Source organism: Nilaparvata lugens, chromosome 3, assembly GCF_014356525.2.
Source record: "Nilaparvata lugens isolate BPH chromosome 3, ASM1435652v1, whole genome shotgun sequence".
NCBI lineage: Eukaryota > Metazoa > Arthropoda > Insecta > Hemiptera > Delphacidae > Nilaparvata > Nilaparvata lugens.
In genome coordinates this window covers 86,732,056-86,755,756 of record NC_052506.1, presented here as the reverse complement: position 1 = coordinate 86,755,756, position 23,701 = coordinate 86,732,056, and the positions used below count along the sequence as shown (strand labels likewise).

Below are 23,701 nucleotides of genomic sequence, written 5' to 3'. Positions count from 1 at the left end.
AAGAGTACGATGAAAATAGCATTCGGGCAAACCAGTATTAATTAAATTCTAATTTGCATAGATTGATGTATGATATATTTTATATCTTAGGACAACAAGTTCTATTGATGTGAAAAAGTTCGTCGTAAAGCAATCAATTTTATATCTGGTGTAGATATTTCATTATTTTTAATGTTCAAGTCATGAATTTTTATTTTGGACTGTGTGATTACCCAAATTCGGAAGAAATATAGAACAATGATTTCCTTATCGCCTTATCAGTGCCATTCCTAAAAATGAGTAAAGAATAAAGTGGTTATGTGTTTTGAGTAATAAATTGAGTATTTTGTAGTATTTTTAATAAATTGTAGTAAATTGAGTAAAAAATGAGTATTTTGAGTAATAAATAAGATTTCCCGATTCAGGTGGTGATCATACAAGGACAAAGGCAGTTGTAACATCGCGAGTTGGTGCTCTCGCCGCCTTCACCAAGAAGAAGGCCACCTGTCTGGGCTGCAAAAGTGTACTTCCCACCGCCGAAGAACATTCGCCACTTTGCAAGTACTGTCTCAAAGATGAGGCGAAACTCTATCAGAAAGAACTCACCAAGTAAGTGACTGGAATAACTCACAGTACCATTTGAATTACTTGCCTGAAGTCAGGTTCAGATTTTGTACGTCTGCTTATTCTTAACCAGTTTCCCAGTTTGATTTAGGCTATCATCCACAGTATTAGGCTTACTTAGGAAATACAGGATGATACAGAATAACAGGAACTTTTAAAAACGCCATAAAACATTTTTGGGAAGGGCATAAATGATTTTATTTAAATTAATGTAAAGTTCAAGATTTGCCATTTGAGAATTATTAATAACATCTATATTTTTTGACAATAATTACTTCTTTAAGATGGCTTCCTCCTGCACGAATACACTCTTGAAATCTGTGTTGAGATTCCTGAACGATTGCTGCAACATTTCAGCTGAGATATTGTTAATTTCATTTTGAAATGCCTGTTATTATTCAACCACAGTTATTGTTCAAGTTGTAAAAACGTTTGATTTGAGATAGCTCCACAAAAAGAAAATCGCAGGTGGACAGATCATGGGACCAGGAAACGCAGATACTGAAGCGATCAATGAGGAATCGTCAACACAGATTTCAAGAGTGTATTCGTTCAGGAGGAAGCCATCTTGAAGAAGTAATTGTTAAAAAGGGATAGATGTTATTAATAATTCTCAAATGACGAGTCTTGAACTTGACATTAGTTTGAATAAAATCATTTTTTCCCTTCCCACTAATGTTTTATGACGTTTTAAAAAGTTCCCGTTATTCTGTGTCACCCTGTACTCGATTTCTTTCATGGAGCTTCGTAAACATATACTTCACAATTTATCATTGTTTCTTGTCACAAAATTTAATAGTTTTTAGAAGTATTTTTCAAGTTGAAATATGTTCTTTTTGTTTTGCATTGTAAATTGGAGTGTAGCTCCATTTTTTTGCTGTTTGTTTAAGGGCCGTTTGCACAGTGTAAGTTTAAGTTGAAGCTTGAAACAAATCTGGATTTTTTTTTGTTTAAACTAAAATTCCGTTTGCACAGTATCAGTTTAATCTCTGTATTGAGTTTAAACTCTGGGAAAGTTTAAACCTCCAAAGCAGGAGGTTTAAACCAAATAATTTGGATTAACTTGACATCTGTAAAGATTTGATGGGGAAACAGCTTATAGTAAATTATTTTTCGACGGTTGTTTTTAATGCTTCTGTAGACGATAATTATTATTAATTTAGGTTATAGTGAATCATTATTTGAATGTAAAAATAATTGTAATGGAGGAATTGATAGAAGTTTTTAATGCGATTTATAAAGATGACTGCGAAGAAATTTTGAAACTAAGAAAAATTGGGCAAAAAACAAATAATTTAAATTTCTGGGATAGAGAATTTTTTAACGGTTTTGCTTGAGTACAGCAACTGCCAATTTAGTATTTTGATTAAATAAACCACTTGATAGAAAATAAGACAATTTTTAACAGTGGTCTTTGATTGGAAAACATGTTTTTAATAACACATAAATGAGATATATTGCTTTCGAGAGATTTCTAATAAACGAGGAAGACCATAGTAGATTCAAGCGTAACAAAACAACTTTTTTATCTTATATTCTAAAATATATTTTCTGGTGCCAACTAAACATAAGTTTTTAAAGAATTTCTTGATCGCTTTTCACTTTTAGAACCGTACAACTTACAACTCTGTGGATTTTGAACAAGAACAAGAAAATAATAAAATAGTAGCTACATAACCTCAAATTACTGATGGTTTGTAAACAAATTTCCTGTAAAAATTAGCCTTCCTGATATTATAAACGATGACATTCTATTACCAACTTAACGCTAAACTAGTTTAACTTAAACTGGATTAGTAAATGCACTGAGAAAGCCGATTCAAGTTTAAACTTTCGGATTAACTTGAACTCGATTAACTTGATCGAGTTTAGCAATCTATACTGTGCAAACGGCCCTTAGAGTGTAACTCAAAAAATTTGATACTGACATGGTATATTCTAGTTACATTTGGACTATTTTATAAATTAGAATTGAAACCGTTTTAAGCTTTAGCTGGTGGTACATTTCTAGAAGTTGTGTAATTCTGAATGATTGAATAAATAATTATTATAAGATAAGGGATACGCGTAATATCCAGCTATGCTTATTGCTCTTGAGAATATTGTAATGATTTTAGTAAATTTTCCTTGAATCAAATTTGACCATTTTCTGTAAATGTTTTCAGAAACGTGGATGGCAAGCCTCACAGAGATGGTGTCTTACTTCTTTTCGACTTGATATTTGAATATTTATATAATTCTATATAATATAATATATTATATAATTCTATTATTCCGATTCAGTCGTGTGAGTGAGTATATTCTCGTTGCTAAAACATGAGATGAGTCACGTCTGCTTCTGTTATTTATTATTATCTATTATTATTTATGAGTATGTCTATTCAATTCCAGATTTCAAGACTTGGAAGAAAAGTTCTGCCAGTTGTGGACACAATGTCAAAGATGTCAAGGAAGTTTACATGAGGAAGTACTGTGTACTAGGTAAACTAATTTTCATATAATTTTATTTCATGCAGTTACCAGTGGTTCATCAAATTTTAAGATGATTGTCATCCAAGTATATGATCGTCATACATAAATATGTTATTTCCTATATATTGTTAAGAGTGTTCCTTTGATGATGTGATATTGTTGTCTAATTTTTGACTGATCGAAGTAAGGTCTAAAGCTGCGTACACATATTCGCGCTTCCAACACGCATCGAGCTCGCTCCTCCCTCGTACCGCCCTCGTACCACCATCGAACCACAGTCGCTCAGCCCACGCACCCATCATGAACGTTACGGAAGATGTTAGATCTTCTCGCGTTCCCCGGTCGAACCACTGTTGCTCGCCGGTCGATCATCAATCGCTCTACTGGAGTGACGTTCGGTTGCGGAGCAGAGCGAAAGTCTGTACGCACCTTAAGATTCAAGTCGACGGTTTGGCATTTCTCTTTATGTTTAAATGTTTATATGTTGCACATTTACGGCGAAACGCGGTAATAGATTTTCATGAAATTTGACAGGTATGTTCCTTTTTAAATTGCGCGTTGACGTATTTACAAGGTTTTTGGAAATTTTGCATTTTAAGGATAATATAAGAGGAAAAAGGAGCCTCCTTCATACGCCAATATTAGAGTAAAAATCAGACTATAGAATTATTCATCATAAATCAGCTGTCGAGTCGATTATAAATTGCATGCCATGACGCATGCAATTCAATATCTCAATGTAACTTGGTAAAAAATCAGGTGCTGTGTAGACTATTAATTGCATGCCTCATTAAATGCAATTTTTATGCACTAATAAATGAACTATTGATTGCGTGCAATAACGCATGCAATTAATAACTAAAATAACATAGTATTGTCTCTTGAACTTTCTCTGCTTTGGACTCGGGCTGTCCTGTTGCCAGTATGTGTTGAAGGAGATTAACTTTTGATGTTTTCATTTTTGATACACCAACCCCAACAGCCATTAGCAGTTTTCACACCGATATTTCGCCGACACGACATACGGACAGGATTGACAGTATAAGAGGAGACTGCGGTTTATATCTGCGCGAGGTCTACTGTTCACAGAACTACTAGTAGTAGTAGTACTACTACAAAATGAACAGATTTTCACCTGTTTCTCGTTGGATCAATCTCTCATTTGTATGTTCTTCAGAGAGTATTGAGACACTGTAATCAATTTTATCATCAATATCTCAAATCGTGCATACAAAAAATCTGACCAACCATTGTTAGAATACTCATCTTCAGATTGGATCGATAGAAGCCTTGAATATTTGTGAATGAAACTTGACGAGATATTAAGAAATTGCTCCTTTCACCCATTTACTATTACATTGACTCTTGAAGCTTTGTGCTCTTTCATTTTCAACTAAAATAAACTTGAATGAAATAGTAGTTATTGTTTGATAACGTATTTTAATAGGGCAACTTGGTTGTTCAATTGTAGAAAATAGCTAGTACTCTTGAAATATTCCTTTTAAATTATACACGACTAGTTTCGACATTCATATCATTCTCAAAATGTTCTTCAATTTGAAGAAATATTTCAAGGTACTTACTAGCTATCTTCTATAATTGAATAATATTGTAATTTAATTGAATCGGCCTGAGGAGAAAGGGAACATGTCAAAAATAAGATTTTTTTCAGGGGAGAGAAAAAACTGAATACAGTTAAAAGTATTGATAATTTCAAGATTGTTTTTTGTCATTAGGGTGCAAACTCTTTTAAGACAACAATCTTAATCCTTATATAAGATTCACCCCTTAAAATTGAGTTTTTTGTTAACTTCCTATTACTCATGATGATATTATAAATTATCACTCTTCAACTTTTACAATAAACACCTCAACCGAAAGCAATCTAACCTCAAAGCAACGCGTGAATCAGGTAACCTAACAATAGCATAAAAATCACAACTGACAAACAGCTAATTTTTGAATGTTCGGCGTTGAAAGGGAACATGTGTGTCATGACTAGTTCTCTTTCACTCCAGTACAGCAATAATACGATATCTGTTTCTCGTATAAAGAGAATGCTGACATGTTCCCTTTCAACTCCAATCGATGTATCCCACAATGTAATTTTAATGTATGATTTACATAACTTGCCGTGTGAATTATCTTTTATAAAGTTTTTTGACTGTAAATCTTCCTGAAGTTATTCAACTGTATGGAAATTTTCTGTATTATTGTTGAATGAAATGAATATTCTAAAAAAAATCCAAACAACTCATTTCAACCATAAAAAAATTAAAAATTTTGACATGTTCCCTTTCTCCTCAGGCCGATTCAATTACGATAATTAATTGTCTATAATTTTCTTTGTTCTAGACCAGCTAGTATAAAATCAATATTGTTATTTTCAGTCGAGATTGCCCGATTTTCTACATGAGGAAGAAAGTTCAAATGGATCTGGTTACTCAGGACAAGGTCATTGAGAGATTCGGTGATCCAACTTGGTAGGACTTTCTGCAAGTATAATAATATTTACCATTCTCTGCTAATGGATTATTCTACAATCTCAATCTCTATATGCAGGTATAATTATCATTCTCTGTTAATGGATTATTACTATAATCTCTACCAGTAACACCTGTTAAATTTATATTTTTACATACAATAATAAATACATTTTTAAAATATGTTATTGATTTCTACTCTTTGTCACACTCTGGTTCAAAAACCAGACGTCCATTCCAAGAAATGATTACTGAGCGTTAGAAAAAGCTGAATTTTTCAGAATTACTATTTCATGATATTCATTGCATTTAATAGACCTTAATATGAACATCAAATAGCCTACCAAAGACATAAAAACTTTGAAAATGCTAGCTGGGTTTCAATTCATTTCGTTCTACAGTAATATATTTTAGGGCCGGTTTACAAGCCCGGGATTTAGCTAAGTTCTAGACGTTAAATAAACAGCTGGAGTCAGAAAATTGGCTTTCAGAAACGGGGCGTAGTAGCAGCTTTTATGATAATCTTTATTCTCTCACTTCCATATTTGGAAACGTTTTTCCTTGACAAAATGAAACATTCCTAAATAATTCAAAATAGCTGAAACTTTACACTATTTTCTCTTTATTTTATTTTGTGTTCAATTTTCTAGTTTTTCCAAGTTTAATTTAAACGTGGACTGCGACTACCCCAAGTTTCGGAAAGCCAATTTTCTGACTCCAGCTGTTTAAAGTCTAGAACTTAGCTAAATCCCGAGCTCGGAAACCGGCCCTTAATTTCTTGGAAATTGAGAATTCTCGGGAATAAAAAATATATTGATAGAATAAAATACACATTTTTATTACATCTTGAAACATACAAAGATCAATTCAAAGATAACAAATTTTGAGTTGAAGCTACCTCAGTTATCTTCATTATACTATCCAAAGCATCAAATTACCGTTACATTTTTCAAGACAAGCACTGTTACTAAAATATATATCTTTTAAATAGAGACATTCGTAAGTTGGCAAAGTCTTTAGTTTTGTCAAATATGGTAAAAGCACGTATCAATATAAGATACATTTTTTTAGAATATTTAAGGCTAATATTAAATTAGGTCACCAGGCTGGGAAACCAGTGAGATTCCTGAGAAACCAGGATAGGCCGTTAATATCTCACTCCCCCACTCATGGTGTCTGAGGGTGTCTTGGGGATCTTATGTTACTTATTGTAATTCGGCTGGCTTCCTTCAATCGGGATACCGCTAGGAAACAAAAATATGGGGTTTCGACTGATGGATGTCTTCAGCGTAACAAGCATTATTATGAAAGGCCCGATTCGCTGGTACATCAAGAGTGGGGGTGTGAGGGACCTCTCTCCTGGCGTCACATTGGTTTCCCAGTCGGTGTAATATGAGCATAAGAGTAACATTTCTATTTCTAGTAAGATATGAAAATTGTACTAAATTTAGGTACCTATTTTGTTTGAATGGTCTCAAGTAAACTTGGTTATGACACAATATTGTTACCAATTTCCCCTGTTTGTTTGAGTGGTCTCAAGTAAAATTGGTTACAATATTGTTGCCAATTTCCCCTGAATTCTCCTCATAAAAATTATCCAATACTGGTCCTAAAGGTGCATTTTCGTTTGTGCGTAAATTTCCGCAGTCGACGACGGCAAGCGTTGTTGACATTCATATTATCCAAATTTCAAGTGTGCTAAAACAGCTGATCAAATTACTTTTCATTATTTGTCTTTATTATTGAAGAATTAAACATTTCTAATAATATCAACATATTGTCATTCACAAGTATAAGCTCAACCTACCCAATTAAATCATAATTGAACATAATCTTTTAGGTTGTGTAGACAAATTGAAATCTACCCAATCTGAGATTCTTTCCCTGTCGTGGTCGACGACGGCATTTACGCACAAACGAAAACCCAGCTTAAAGCGATTTCTTTTGTAATGTTTAAATTGGATACATGCGATTCCATTGATATTTTTCATCAATGATAATGGTCTACTGCGATTTCTATTGTAATGTTTAAATGGGACTCTTGCAATTCCATTAATATTTTGATACGATATCAATCAATATCTTATTATTAATTCAGCATCGTATTAAACCGAATTATTTTTCCAAGTTTTAAAATGTTTTAAGGTGAAAACTTTCATCTGTTCTTCATTCAATTTATTATTATCTTCAAGCACGATTCTTGGAAGCTTCAGATCTTTGGACTAGATTTCAAATATAAATTCCTCTAGATAAATATAATTTGAAACTTGATCAAGAACTTGACCAAATTAACACACTGCCTAATATTCCGATTCGGAGGATATTTAATACTCTTCGTTCATCTTGAAATAATTACTAAACATTGGAAAAATTCTGAGAGTGGGCACACACCAGTTAGTCAAGACAAGACTAGTCACGATTAGTCACAATACTTCACATACTCGCTTATGAAGCAACATACACCGATTAGTCATTGCAATTAGACATGTCTTCATAAGCAACTATGTGAAGTATTGTGACTAAACGTGTCTTGTCTTTTCTTGACTAACTGGTGTGTGTGCTTAGCCTAACAATTTTCTACTCATTTGATGATAGTTGTAATGCATTATTATCATTTTCTTATCATTCAATTCGCGAATTTTGTGATACACTAATGAACTATTTGTTATATTCATACAGTTTATTCATTTATTTATATATGGATTATTCTATAGAAAAAGCTCCATCAAGAATGTCTAAATTCTATGATTTAATGACACAGAGACTCTATTTTGATAATGTGCTCATCAAGATAACATTTTTGGCTATTATGTTATTTTCTATTACATTCATTCTATAACTGGAGTAAATGCAAAGTAGTGCATTTGAAACAAAGTAAGAAACTATGACCTTATAAATGATTGATGTGACTTTATAAGCTGTGTTCATACTTGATAATTTTTAATAAAATTAGTGCAGCTTATTAGTGCTAGATTACTTGAAGCGAGAAACTCAAATTTTAGTCGAAGTTTGATTTACAGAAGATTGACAGCCGAAACTGGAATCTTCTTGTTCGTGAAAATCTAGGTTTGACTAAAATATTTTTTTATTTTCTAGTCATGACAGATTCCTCAAAAGTTACAACTACGTATTCACATAAATTCTTTCTAATTATGCTTATTCATCACAATAATCATTAAAGAAGAATCCATAGTCCGGTAACTGAAATAATAATTTTTATTATTTTTTTGCCGGCCAGATAGCCGAGTTGACTAAGGCGATGCAACCTTCAGTCTGCTAGTGCCACCTGGTGGCGGGTTCCAATCCCATCGAATAGGCATGGACGTTTCATCATCTCATTATTCATCCTCGCGCTTCCCATTACCCACGCACAAGCAAAAAAAAGCTCATGTGGACAACATCCGCAATAAAAAATAATATTACACAACTAACTGTACATTGTCTTACCGTAATAATATTGACACATTGACAGACATTACAATCTAGTGCTGGTTAGTAGATTGGTAAAAAATTATTCGTAATGATGCCTTTCATAAATTTACTAGTTAGTAGATTGGTAGGAGTAGATTGGTAGGAAAAGTATTCGTAATAATACCTTTCATAGACTTATATCATCAATATCTCCTTATTAAAGTTTAGTAACTTATTTCTGTAGCTTACTAGCTGTTCTGGCCGCAGCTGCAGCTCCTTTCAGACCACCAATCTTTTCTCCAGCTTTAGATTTGGTAGCTGGTTTGCCATCAGCTGATTTGGCAGCGCCAGCTGATTTCCCTCCAGCCTCAGCTCCTCCCTTCTTCTCCGCAGCCCTCGTTGCCGGTTTTCCCCCTCCACTGTCGGCTGTCTTGGATGGTGCCGAGGCAGGAGCTGATTTAGAATCAGGTTTTCCTTCAGCTGTTTTCTCAGCTGCGGCCTTGGAAGCTGTTGGAGGCTGTTTCGGTGTTGGTTTGTCTGTAGCTGCAGGTGCTGACTCAGCTGTTGTTGTTGGGATGTTGCCCTCAGGTTTGGGACTGTTGGTGGTCTTCACTTCTGCTGCCTTTTTGTCACTTTCAACCTTGCTAAAAGACTCAGGTGATGGCGGCTTTTCTGGTTCTACTTTTGATCTTTCTTGTTGGTTTTCCTCTTGGACTCTGTTCAAGTCTTTATCTTGAGGATCTTGCAAAACATCAGTTGGCCTGAAAATAAAATAGAATTATTAAATACAATGATACAATTTTTCTTAGAAAATACCACAACATGTATTTTTTTTCTTTAGGGCTACTTGTGAATATAAATAAAAATAGACATCTAAATGACCTTTTTAAAACGGGTACTAAGATTTATATTTTTAATATCGGGGACCGAGCTTCGTTCTGGAGTACAATAGCATAAAAAAAACTATTACGAAAAAAGAAATTATAATAATATTTATAGTTCATACAGAAATATTCTATCTGATCACAGTTGATTGGGATTAATTCTCAGAGTAATGCAAAAATTTATCTCCCAAAGGCTCGGTTGCACAAAAGCCGATTAAGTTTTAATCCTGATTAATTTCATGTGAACCAAATCAGAGAAGACCATTTCAAAAAGATGGATCTACTGGAATTAATCAGGATTGAAAATAACCCGGCTTTTTTGCAACCAGCACTAAGTACCTGATTGAATGATTACAAACGTTAGGTGAGTCATAGTTTTGACACTGTCACACACATGAACTCGCTCACTCACTTCCATCATCAACAGATATAACTTAATACATCACTTCCAGATCAACATAATAATTATCATCAGCTGTTTTTCCAAGGATGAATAATAATTATCCTTTTAATGTCCTTCAGCGAGTTTTCCCAGGGATGAGACCTAGTGCAATAGAATTTTTTTTTTTATATTATAAATCTACTATGTTCTGAATTTCGTGAGAATCGTTAGAGCCGTTTTCGAGATCCGGTGAAATGCAAACATAAACAGAAATTGCTCGTTTAATAGTATAGGATTTATAAGACCACATCATCTTATCATGACCACAACACATTATAAAAAACGTATTGAAATCATAAGAATTTCCATAAAATAAAACCAACTGGATTTGAAAGTGAAGTGCTCTGTTATCAATTAAACAAGTGGCATGAGATATTAAGGAAACCATATGAAATCAATCACCTCCTCATTCATTGATCTGGAAGATCTCACCCAATAACCCATAAACCAATCTTTATAACTCTTTCTCTATTGTATAAATCTGACTATATTCTCCTAATTTTTCCTTTAATCATTTCAATTAGATTCCTTTTTAAGCTGGATTCGCACTCAACAGTGACAGTGAACAGTAGAAATACAATTCTCACGAATTCCAATTGGACTATTCGCACTCAGCCCGGCCAATTTAGTATGAATAATACCATTAGAACTTATGGGAATTATATTTTCACTGTTCACCGTCACTGTTGTCTGCGAATCCAGCTTTAATTACTAGATACCTTTTATACAGTTTGATTATGATACACTTCGAATAAAAACTTTTTGTCTAGAAATAATTGCACATTCGATTTCTCCAGATTTTTTTTCTTTTTACCTGTTATCTGCTGATTGTTTCTCTGGAATCGGAGCACTTTGTTGTTCCACCTGTTGTTGGTCATAATTTCCTGCACCTGAAAGAAGAATTTTTCTTGAAATGGAGACCCACCTTTTGCAAAAAGCAGTTTATTTCAAATCAATTTAATATGCAAATGCATGTAATTAATGATGGACACAACTTTTGAGTTGTGATTGTGAGAACTTACCAATTAATTAAATTTAACGACTCAATTTATGTGAAGTAGTTATAAAACTATTAATATTGAATTCAATTTAATGACTCAGTTTATGGGAAGAAGTTATGAAACTATCAAAATAGCAAACAGTTCTCATAATTTTATCACATTATACTTGTAATGAATTGACTTGATAAATACTGATTATTGAAGAACCGATCTCGTCTTCCTTTCCTCTTCATAATTTACTATTATTTAAAATAGATTATTAAGCCAAAAGGAATCTACCAAAAGATAAAAAGTTGTGTCAAATAGAAACGTGTATTAACCTTCCAAAATTATTTTCAACTTGCATTGATCATGGGCTATTTATTATCTTTTAAAACTATATTTAATGAAACTTTTGTTCAATTATGTTGATGCTTTTGTAACGTTTCATTTCCACTCAACATTTTTGGATAAGACGTGCCCGCTTGAAAAATTTTCTCCATCCTACTTTTTATAAGATAATTTATATTTTACTGATATTTTAGTGACAATTTATTCACTTACTTGGTAAAGTTTGTTCTGTAGGTTGATATTGATCACTAGGTTGCTGATCTTTATTGTCCACTGCTGCCTGACCATCAGGATAGAATTGTTCTTGTGGTTTAGTGGCATTGTATTGGTCAGGATTTTGCTGGTAATGCTCCTGTGCTTGCTCATTGTAGCCTTCATAGCCCGGCTGTTGCTCATAATAATTTTCTGGATAGGCTTGCTGATCCTGCTGATAGTTGGCATACTGTTCATTAGGGTAGTGCTGACCATCACCATACTGCTGTCCATATTGGCCGCCATCTTGGTAAGGCTGTTGATTTTCACCTTGCATGTATTGCTGGGGTTGTTGTTGTTCTCCTGTGTATGGTTGTGACTGGTCAAGATACTGCTGGTCGTTGGGATTTTCAGGGAATCGTTCTGGCACCTCACCTTCTGGATATTGCCTTTCAATTGGCAACTGATTACTTGCCATATTATCTTGTGAATACTGGGGTGGATACTGGTCTTGAGGTGGAGCATAGTTTTCCATTGGTTTTTGAGGGTATTCTTGTTGAGGATATTGGTCTCCCTGCTGTTGTACGTATTGTATATCCTGTTGCTGTTGAGGATATTGATCTTCCTGTGGTTGAGGATATTGACCTTCCTGTTGTTGAGGATACTGATCATCTGGCTGTTGAGGATACTGGTCATCCTGCTGTTGAGGGTATTGACCTTCCTGCTGTTGAGGATACTGATCATCCGGCTGTTGAGGATATTGACCATCCTGCTGTTGAAGATATTGTCCTTCTTGGTGTTGAGGATACTGACCATCCTGCTGTTGGAGATATTGATTATCCTGCTGAAGATATTGGCCTTCCTGGTCATGTGGATATTGTCCATCCTGCTGTGGATTGTACTGACCTTCTTGAGTTTGTGGATACTGTTCTTGCTGGGCATATTGAGGCTCCTGGTACTGTTGATGGGGTTGTTGAATGTTAGGATATTGTTGGGCTGCTTGCTCTTCATTGTATTGATAAGCATTAGAGTTGTCATATTGTGGCTGGTAACCATCTCCTCCAGTCTCATTATAATTGTATTGCTCATGAGCCTCTCTTTCTTCAAAGTTTTGATGCTGTGGCTGCTCATATTGTTGCTGATCTGGGATGGCATTCTGCTGTAGAGATACTTCATCTCCTAGTTGTTGATTCTGCTCTTTATTTGGAGCTGATGTTATTGGATTGATTTGTGGTATCCCTTCTTTGTTTGATAGCTGTTGAGGTTGATAGTTCTGAGAAACATTTATTGGACTTTGCTGTTTGATAATTTCTTCTGGAATACTGGCCTTGTTTTGTTGATTATCATGGTCTGGCATTTGAAGACTTGGTTGTGTATGATCGTATTTCATTCCTGTAGTTTGCCTTTGCATTGCATTCGTATTTTGTACATTTGCTAATTGTGATGAACTACCATTGTCACTACTTATTTTGGGAATATCAGGTTGAGTTGGATGACTACTTTTTTGGTTTTGATTACTCACTCCGAGTGGATTTTGGCTCATTCCAATTGAAGAATTAAGTTTTTCCTGGGAAGATGAATGTACTTTTGATACCTTTTCTGCTTGAGAATCAGCCATTGCTTTTCCTGGCTTCACTCCATTAGATTGTTTATTAATTCTAGTATTACCTATCTGGTTGTCATCAATGTTGTTTTTAGATTGGTGAGGACTTTTATCACTAGTTTGCAAACTTCTTGGAGAAATCTGTCCTTTATCTCTAGAATTGTTAGTTGAACTATCTTGTATTGGCAAAATCATTTGTTTCTTGTGTTGGTCTCCTTGCTCTAGTCTGTCTCTGTCTCTAATTTGTGGAACAGGACTTATTTGTCTGGATGAATGATAGTCGATTGGACTTTTATTCAATTCCCTATTACTGTCCACCTTATCTTTGTATTTTTTGTCATATTTCTCTGGTTGGTCTTGTTTTTCCAATACATGAGATTCTTCCAAATTATGAGATGGACTTACTCTACTATGTATATTATCATTCATAACCTCAGTTGGTTGTGAATGATAATTGAATTTTTCTTGTGGAATTTTCTCAATATTTCCTTCTGATGTGTATGGACTATAATTGGGATCTGAATAGTATGGTGGTTGTAATGGATGTTGATTCAATTCCAAATTTTCGTTCTGATAATATTCATTTGCAGAACTGGGATGGGTAGATGCTCCATTGTAAATAAAATCATCACTATTGTCCAGTGTGGTTTCTTTTTTCCTTTTTAGCATCTCTATCTCCTGTTTCAGATCAGGCATCTGAGAATTCTCCTCTACACTTTCTGGTTTTCCGGTTTGATCACTTACAGGCTTGACTAGACCCTCTGTTGTTGTTGAAGGACTGTGGCCAGATTTATTATAATAATTGTAAGGTTCTTTGGAGGTGTTATGATCTTTCCCATCACCTGATACAAATGATTGCGGTTGTGAATCGTAATTCATGATATCTTTGAGTTTACCAATCTCATTCTCCCAATGCTGTTCTGAGCCAAGCGAGGGGTTCTCACTTGTGCTCTGAGTGATATCCTCCTCTGTTCTCTCTTCGAGGGTTTGTAGTATCTGCTGTGAATATGGCAATGTTGTGGGTGGTTTGTATTCATCCATACTGCTTCCATTTTTGATGGGTGAAACATTGGTCGAAGTTTTGCTCGGTTCTTCTTTGCTTGATAATTTATTTCTGTCATGGATGTCAGTAGTCTTCAATGTTTCTTCAGAAATACCTCTTGTATTTACCCCCAAATCATGATTAGGATCCCTCTGAGGATTAGGATCTCTATCATAAATTTTTCTGCTGTTATCCAAGAGTCTTTCAGTCGTATAATCATTGTAGTTCAAGGTTGGTCTTGTATTATTCATTTCGTCTGCATAATGAACTCTGTTGATCCTCCTCCCATACATAGACCTATCTTCATCATATCCATCATCTGTTGATGTTGATTTGTCTGCTTGAAAGCTGTAGTTTTTGGCATTGTAAGCTGGCTCAGGAGAATAAGCTGATGAGTATTGAGGATAATTATTACTGTTTCTACCATCATAGTAAAATCGTTCTCTGCCCATAGGGTATTGGTTCCAACCAGACATATCGTAGTTCTTCTTTCTTGATAGATAATCGAGGTCATCAATCTCACTGAAGGACTGACTGCGCGACAAAGTTGACATGTAAGGCAAATTTGATGCAACATTCCTTCTTGAGGTTGTAGTGTAAGGAGGGTCGTAATTCTTTTGAATAGAGTTACTCCTAGTCAGTCTAGGTGTGCTATTGTATCTGCTGTATCCGTAGCTAGGTGTGTTATAGGAACTGTAAGTAGCACTATTTGCTGGTGATGTACTCCTGTGAGAAAAATATCCCGCATCTGATGGAATTCTACTAGTTGTAGACAATGTGCTGTAGCTTTTTCTCTCTGGAATCCTCGTTCTAGGAGAGTACTTTTTGTAGTAGCCTACTCCATAATCATAAATATGAGATGAATAAGTAGATTTGGTTTCCTGAGGTATTCTGCCCAGGCTGTTGGATCGATACAGCCTATCGCCAGAGTAGGAAGTTGGTGATGTATACCTGTACCTGGGAGAGTATTTCGATGTGAATGTATCCAAGCTGGCCGATCTGGTTAAACTTTTTGGCGAGTAATTTTTGTCATAGCTTGATGGGCGACTATACTTGTTGCTGAATTTCCCAACCGGTGAAATAGGATTGTGACTATACTTCAAAGTTTGTCTACCACTGTCATATCTGGAGAACCTTGGCGAGTAAGAATTTATCTGTGAATTACTTGCTGTTCTATCAAAAATATCGTTTGCAAAGTAATCAGATCTTGTATTGAAATCCTTATCAAGATCAGCATTACTTTGTCTCGTTGTTCGAGGAAGGCTGATATCATTATTCAATTGGAATGTTTCTGAATCCAAGTCTGAAACTATTGATGTGGGTTTTGAATAATTTGAAATGAAACTACTTTTGATTGGAGTAGTTAGATTGTTGAGAGTGTAGTTTGAAGTCTTGTAACTAGAACCCAAATTAGACGAATCCTTTAAGTTGCTGCTTGTTGGGACCTGTACCAAAGACTCTCTCGATAGAGGAGTATAATTAAAATTGTTGTAAATGGGTGGTTGAAAGTTTGAGCCCGTCATATTATTGATTCTCACTTCATTTTGGTCAGGAATATTAAAGGAACTTGTATTCAGGTAGGATGTGTGGGGTGAATTTGCAATGCTGTAGGCTGAAGCAGTTGAGATGTCATCTCTTGATGCATCCATATCCTGGCTTGTTCTCCAAGTAGGCAGATCTGTGTAATCGTTTGAAAGCGTTCTGAAATGCGAGTTTATAGCTTTCAATTTCTCATTGTATGACTCGTAGAATTTACTTTCATTGGCTTTCCATCCTGGATATGTTCTTTCCATGTAAGCTTCATAATGTTTCTGTAAAATAGCAAAATTCATCATTACCGTATTTAATTTTTCCAATCTTGAATCAATTTATAATCAGACAAAAGTATTCGAATTTATTTCTCGAGTTTATCAAATGAGTTCTTTGTATATTATGTTGGATTGAAGTGTTGATTGATAAGAATCGAATTCAATAATAGAAATTAATTTATTTATTTATCATTTACAATCAACTTAAGGACTAAGAAACATACTACAGTCCAAAACTTCTTTTAATCCCAATTTCATAAAATAAATTGTCTAAATAAAGGTTATGTGCGACTTTCCAATTTATGCTACTTAATTAGGAAATCTTTTGAAAAAATGCATAAATTCATTGAATGCATTTTATCAAACATTTATTTATTTATTGGATAGAGAAAACAATACAATAATCAAATAGAAAAAACAGGCTATTGCCCAAAACTCTTCAATTTCTGAATTTTGTCTTAAATTGTCCAAATATTATGTAGGTTATGTCCATTTAAATTTATACACTAAATCATCAATCCGAATAAACAAATCAGAATACAATCATTGAATGATTGTTCATTTTGAACACTCTACAGAGTTGAATAATAATCGTGAATGAAAAACTAAAAAAGTTATTGGAACTAATCATATACAAAGACCAAACTTCATAATATCCCATATAAAGATAACTTGATGAAAGATATTGAATATGACCAAGTATCTCAATAATATTTAATGTAATCAACTTCGTAAAGGTCTATCAAGAAATTAACCACATTTGGGAATATGATTTGTTTTAAGCAAACTTACTTGTAAAAAATAATTTGATAATTTTTTTCTCAAATAAATGCAGTGGATTTTAAACAACACGCCCATTTCAAACAACAATCTGTCATTTTGCTGAACAGCGAGTGTAGTTGTATAGTACAAGTAACTCACACTTAATCAATTATTCGAATCCCTACTGAAACTCAGACCGTCTTTTGTACATGGCTAACCAAACTGATAGACTATAACAGATCTACTGCAATACATTATTAAATTTACAGATGGAAATTACTGAGGTATTGCAATTACTCAAATGCTAATGAATTAATAATTATTATTAAACGAAAATCCAAATTAATTCTGTAATTCAGCATTATTAATGATAATTATTAATACATTACTTATTCATTCATAACATTCTCTACAACTCAGATAACTTTTGAAGCTTCTCATGTTCTCCTGAAACGCGGTAATAGATTTTCATGAAATTAGACAAGTTTGTTCCTTTTTAAATTGCGCGTCGACGTATATACAAGGTTTTTGGAAATGTTGCATTTCAAGGATAATATAAAAGGAGAAGGAGCCTCCTTCATACGCCAATATTAGAGTACAAATCAGACTATAGAATTATTCATCATAAATCAGCTGTCGAGTGGATTATATTAAATTGCATGCAATGACGCATGCAATTCAATATCTCAATGTAACTTAGTTGAAAAAACAGCTGTTGTGTGGACTATTAATTGCATTCAATGAAGCATGCAATTGATAACTCGAAATACCATAGTATTTTCTCCAGACTTTTCTCTGCTTTCAACTTTGTAAGCTTTTAATGATAGTAGCATAGTTGTTTACACCAAATTATTAGCAGTGTCGGTACAACAACCCAAACATCGATCAGTTGTTTACACACCAATATCTCGCTGACACTTCAGGACAGGACATAATTCACTCTGACGGAGGCTGTAGTTTTTAACTGCGCGAGGTCTACTGTTCACAGAACTACTAGTAAGCCCTTGAAAAGCATAACGTCCTTAGTACAGGGGGTAGGAGTGAGGAGTTTTGATATGCAGGGTCAAAAATTGTGTTCCAAACTTTTCCTTCTATAATATTTCGATGACTGAACTATAAGTTCTAGACTTTATAGGACAGGACAAGACAGAATTTACTCTGATTGACAATATTTGAGGAGGCTGTGGTTTATAACTGCGCTAGGTCTACTGTTTTTTTTTTTTTTAATTTCAATTTCAATTTTATTAAAAACACACAAAACAATATAACAAGAGTTACAAAACAAATAAAATAATATAAAATGTTACAAATATGAAAAACCATGGGCTTTGTGGTTGGGTGTGCTGGAGAAGAGAAAAAAGAAGGAAGATACCTAGCCAACTATGGTTTCCCATGTAATAGGCAGGCAAAGAAGAGAAGAGAGAAGTGATGAGGATAAAAGGGAAGGGAGAAATGGGGGGAAGGAAGAAAACAGAGGAATAGGTACGCAAAATAAAGGTAAGCGAGTCCACTGAAAAATGAAAAAACTAATGAAAAAACAATGCTGGAGCAGGAATCTCGAGTCATATATCTAAATGGAAGAAGAAATTACTGTACGGTATGTCCAGTTTTTTATATCAAGTTTAATTTTTCCGCTGATCTTATTGTCCATGAGAAAGTGATTTGGAATGAGGTTTATTATTCTAGTACCTATGTAAATTAGCTGCCTCCTTATACATTAAATATTAGTGTTATAGGTTACATATTTGTTAGCAGTGGCCCTTAGATTATAATAATTAAGTGTAGAGTTTAATGTGAGAGCAAAATCGGATCTATATTTTATTGAGTACTCAATTACGGTTTTTATTTATAATTGACGTATGTATAGTCATGACCTCAAAATCACTAAAAACCATATCCGTTGGATAGAACCTGGGTTTGCTTTATATAGTTTTAATTAGGTATCAGTTTTTGTGCTACAAATAATTCAGCAATATGACAGTTGAAACAGCCTCCCCAAACAACTATGCCATACTGCAGAATTGACTTGACTAGAGCATGATACATCATTTTTAGCTGGTTCTTATTAAGAATTATGGTAACTTGGTAAAATTTAAAAGATAAATATCTCATTTTTCTACATAATGTATTTAATATGAACATCCCATTTAAGGTTTTCATCAATTATTATGATTCCCAAGTACTTTTGTATTTCCCAAGTCACAATTACCCAAGTTTAGATTGCACTGAGAATGGAGTCTCAAATCTTGATTCTAGTTAGGCTGCCCTACTCTATTTGCAGAGAAACAAACAGAACTACTAGTTACACTTAATCTGATTGCATCGTACTATAATTATAATTGCAACTTGATCTTCATTCTAATATGACTATAAATTTAGCTTAAGCTAGTATTGGATGACAGACCCTTAGCAGCCGTAGACGCTCTGTCTTGGCGTTGATGGAACAGGCTCTGTTCTCAATGCGGTCCAAAATCTGCATAAGGCTGTCATTGCGATCACTGCGCATGCGGTCTTCTTCTATTAGTTGCATATAGTTGTCTTTCGCCGAACTCAGCTTCCTCATTCTATCCCTGCAACAGACCCCGCCCTACTTCAATACATCTCAAATTATCAATTCAAAAATGCTCAACAGAGCACTCCACTCCAATACATGATTTCATAATCAATAAAAACAATATAAAACTTGTAGTACCGTTTTATTAAAACATTTTTAAAACTTTAAATTTTAACGACTAGTTTCGACCTACTTTGGCCATTTTCAAGTTGAAATAGTACCTTTTGATAAAAGTGTGCTACAAGTTTTATATTAGTTTTATTAATTTGAATTATTTAGCCCCATATAAGTGAAGTGATTTTATGATTTCATAAATAATTTACGTTGTTGGTTATCCATCTTGTTTTCACTATTATTATTAATACCGTATTTCATAAAACTTGTAAGTGAAAAAACTCTCATTCTTTGATGTGGCGATGTCCGTTTCGTGCTGGTATTGAACATTTTCAAGCCAAACAGAAAATGTTTCCAATTTTCTGTTAGGCTTGAAAATGTGCAATACCAGCACGAAACGGACGTCGCCACATCAAAAAATGTGAGTGTTTTATTCACTTAAAAGTTTTATGAAATACGATAGTAAAAATAATTTACAATATATGATTAAATAAATACGTAGGCTACATCTCGAAATAAGGTCAAATCAAATTTATTTCCTAGAAACTTACATACAGAATGAGAGTTACATTTACAAATAAGATATTTTAGGAATCCCCTACAATACTACAGGTCTGTGTGTAGGAGGTGTTGATCAATTTAAAAATGCTAGCCTGATCTGATGAGAAATTTTTTGTAATTGAAAAATCGACCAATTTCAAAATGGTAGCTTGATTAGTAACTAATGAGAAATTTATGATTATTAAAAAATTATTAATAATTTCAAAATGGTAGCCTGAATAACTTCTGATGGGGAAATTTATTAGCCAATAAAAATCAATGTGCTATTCCTCTCCCAAATTTAGATAAGGCTAAACATAGTCCGATATAGGTTAAGTCTTGTTGTTCACTTCACAAAATGTTCAGTCCTTAATTATTTTTACAAAGTAGATTTTTAAATTTAGATGCTTCATAACCAAACATAGAAGGAATATTTCACATTATTATCACTAAAATCGGTAATACCTATTCACTTATTAAAGAAATAATTTTGAAGGACCAAACAAATAAAATTGAATAACTTCTATTGAGAAATATTTATTTTAATTGAAAAATTGAGCGATTTTAAAGTGGTAGCTTGATTAGTAAAATAAAACTTGATTTTCACTAATGATTAGTAACTAATGAGAAATTTATGATTATTCAAAAATGATAAATTTCAAAATGGTAGCCTGAAAAACTTGTGATGGGGAAATTCATTAGCCAATAAAAATCAATATTCAATTTATTACTTTCCTTGCCCTACTACCATAGGTAAGGAAAGTATTGCTTTCCAAAAAAAATTAAGGTACCCTAATTTCAAGTTTTCTATACGTTTCAAGGTCCCCTGAGTCCAAAAACATGATTTTTGGGTGTTGGTCTGTGTGTGTGTGTGTGTGTGTGTGTGTGTGTGTGTGTGTGTGTGTGTGTGTGTGTGTGTGTGTGTGTGTATGTCTGTGAACACGATAACTCCATTCCTAATTAACCGATTGACTTGAAATTTTAAACTTAAGGTCCTTATACCATGAGGATCCGACAATAAGGAATTCAATAAAATTCAATTCAAGATGGCGGAAAAAATGGCTGATAATTACTAAAAAAACCATGTTTTTCTCAAAAACGGCTCTAACGATTTTCTTCAAATTTATACCATGGATAGCTATTCATAAGCCCTATCAACTGGCATGAGTCTCATTTCTGGGAAAATTTCAGGAGCTCCGTAATATTCATGAGAAAAATGGCGGATAATGACTAAAAAACCATGTTTTTCACGGTTTTCTCGAAAACGGCTCTAACGATTTTCTTCAAATTCATACCATGGATAGCCCTATCAACTCGCAAGAGTCTCATTTCTGGGAAAATTGCAGGAGCTCCGTAATATTCTTGAGAAAAATGACAGTTACTAAAAATCATGTTTTTCAGGATTTTCTCAAAAACGGCTCTAACGATTTTTTTTCAACTCATACCCTGTATAGTTATTTATCAGCTCTATCAACTGGCATGAGTCTTTTTCCTGGGAAACTAATGGGGGGTCCACCCCATCCTTGAGAAATTGACTTTGTAACCTCCTTCTTGTGCATGAGGTAGGTAGAGCAGTTTATAAAAAAGAACACAGTCATAGTCAAGATATTTCATCTGTAGAACAGCTGTTTTGACGACTTTTGAAAAAATCTTCGAATTTCACAATTTACACAAAGGAAAAAGTACTCTGAAAACAATTATAATATACACATATACAGTCTGTAGTCTGATCGTAGTTGCAAATATGTTGCCGCAAATCGTCATTATGTTATTCCCCTAAATTATTCTCGTTTGAGAATGAGGCTTGCAGCTCAATGAGCAAGGAAAGTTGTGTGAGTGTACCACACCAGATTTTTTTATTGTATTTTTTCTGCTATATTGTCACTAATTTAGTTTATGCAATTACTTCTAAGCATTGTGGATTCAGATGAATGAGAATCTCAGAATAGTAAGTCCATAAATTATATTTTATCTCAATTTATAGATTCTATTTTTTGAAAACCCTTAGATTATATTCACCTTTAAATTTTCGATTTTCATTATAAGATATTGAAAAATTGAGTTGGATGAATTTATGTTTTATTGTTAACAAGTTTGTGTTTCTTCAATGGTTCCAAATTTTCTTAAATAACTCAATATATTATTATTTGTTACAAGTGGTAATTGAGTGGAATATTTCTAATCAATTTATTAATTCAAACCATCTAAATTCAAAATCTATAGTTTTCATGTTTATTTTAAACTAAAATTTTATGAAAATTGTACACGTGAAATTCTAACCTTATATCTTGTACTTTGTCACCTATAAATTTGGAAGAAAAATAGCATAAGGACTACCTTATTATTTTATCTGCCAATCTTATTACATTAGTGACATTTTCATTGTAAATAAATGTTTTCAATTGGATAAGCTACAATAATGGTATATAACATGTTTAGCCTGTAATTCACATTATAGTTTGGTTTCGTGTGTTGAGTTAGTTGGAATAGGTTGCATTGATCCCAACCAAAAGTTTTCAAGAATCAAATATGTGGTCAAGAATCAAATATGTGGTCAAGAATCAAATATGTGGTCAAGAATCAAATATGTGGTCAAGAATCAAATATGTGGTCAAGAATCAAATATGTGGTCAAGAATCAAATATGTGGTCAAGAATCAAATATGTGGTCAAGAATCAAATATGTGGTCAAGAATCAAATATGTGGTCAAGAATCAAATATGTGGTCAAGAATCAAATATGTGGTCAAGAATCAAATATGTGGTCATATTTCGTTCATCTCGCTATATAAGCACGTAGGTGGAGGGATTTCAAACCCGTGACGGATTTTTTTTTTAATTAGGTCAAAATTTTACACGGGGAGGATAGGGATTCTGCATAAAAACGCCTAATAGCTGTAAAAATAAAGGACCAGTTATTAACGAGCCAAAACAATGTTAATCAGCCGGTTATTATTGTAGCATTTCCTATCTATTAAATAAATAAATTAATGATTAGAGATATAAATAATTTTCAAAGTAAACTGGCTATTGTAATGCTATCTGTGAACGAGAATATTCTCAGTCAATCAGAAAGTTGTAGATGGAACTACAGAATTTACTTCAACTCTAGAAAACTTTTCTCTCCCCTCCATAATCCAGACCTGAAATATAGATTAAACACACCAACAACACCGTTGAGAAAATAAGGGCACTATCCTTCTTGAAATGCCGGAAAAATAGAGTGCGTGAGAAAGAAAGTCTGCTCCAGACGTTTACTGGTTTCCTTTCCTTTCAAGAGTGCTTCTTTATTATTCTTATTCATAAGGCTAGGCACACATCAGTTAGTCAAGACAAGACAAGACATGATCAGACATAAATACTTCATATAGCTGCTTATGAAGACATGTCTAATTGCAATGACTAATCAGTCTGAGTTGCGTCATAAGCAACAATGTCAAGTATTGCGTGATTAAACGTGTC

At 33.7% G+C, this 23,701-nt stretch overlaps 2 protein-coding genes across 2 annotated transcripts in view; one reads left to right on the top strand and one right to left on the bottom strand.

The window, feature by feature from the left end:
• LOC111054845 (DNA polymerase delta catalytic subunit) overlaps window positions 1–5,744 on the top strand; it is a 44,642-nt gene extending 38,898 nt beyond the window's left edge. Inside the window, exons 19-21 of the mRNA XM_039424910.1 lie at window positions 405–588; window positions 2,995–3,084; window positions 5,466–5,744. Of these exons, the coding sequence (XP_039280844.1) occupies window positions 405–588; window positions 2,995–3,084; window positions 5,466–5,562 (371 nt within the window). The 3' untranslated portion in view covers window positions 5,563–5,744. The remainder of the gene's footprint in view (window positions 1–404; window positions 589–2,994; window positions 3,085–5,465) is intronic.
• Window positions 5,745–9,125: 3,381 nt separating this feature from the next.
• LOC120350297 overlaps window positions 9,126–23,701 on the bottom strand; it is a 32,301-nt gene continuing 17,725 nt past the window's right edge. Inside the window, exons 3-6 of the mRNA XM_039422932.1 lie at window positions 19,438–19,603; window positions 11,840–16,274; window positions 11,110–11,185; window positions 9,126–9,730 (exon numbers count right to left, since the gene is read on the bottom strand). Coding sequence (XP_039278866.1) covers window positions 9,202–9,730; window positions 11,110–11,185; window positions 11,840–16,274; window positions 19,438–19,603 — 5,206 coding nt within the window. The 3' untranslated portion in view covers window positions 9,126–9,201. The remainder of the gene's footprint in view (window positions 9,731–11,109; window positions 11,186–11,839; window positions 16,275–19,437; window positions 19,604–23,701) is intronic.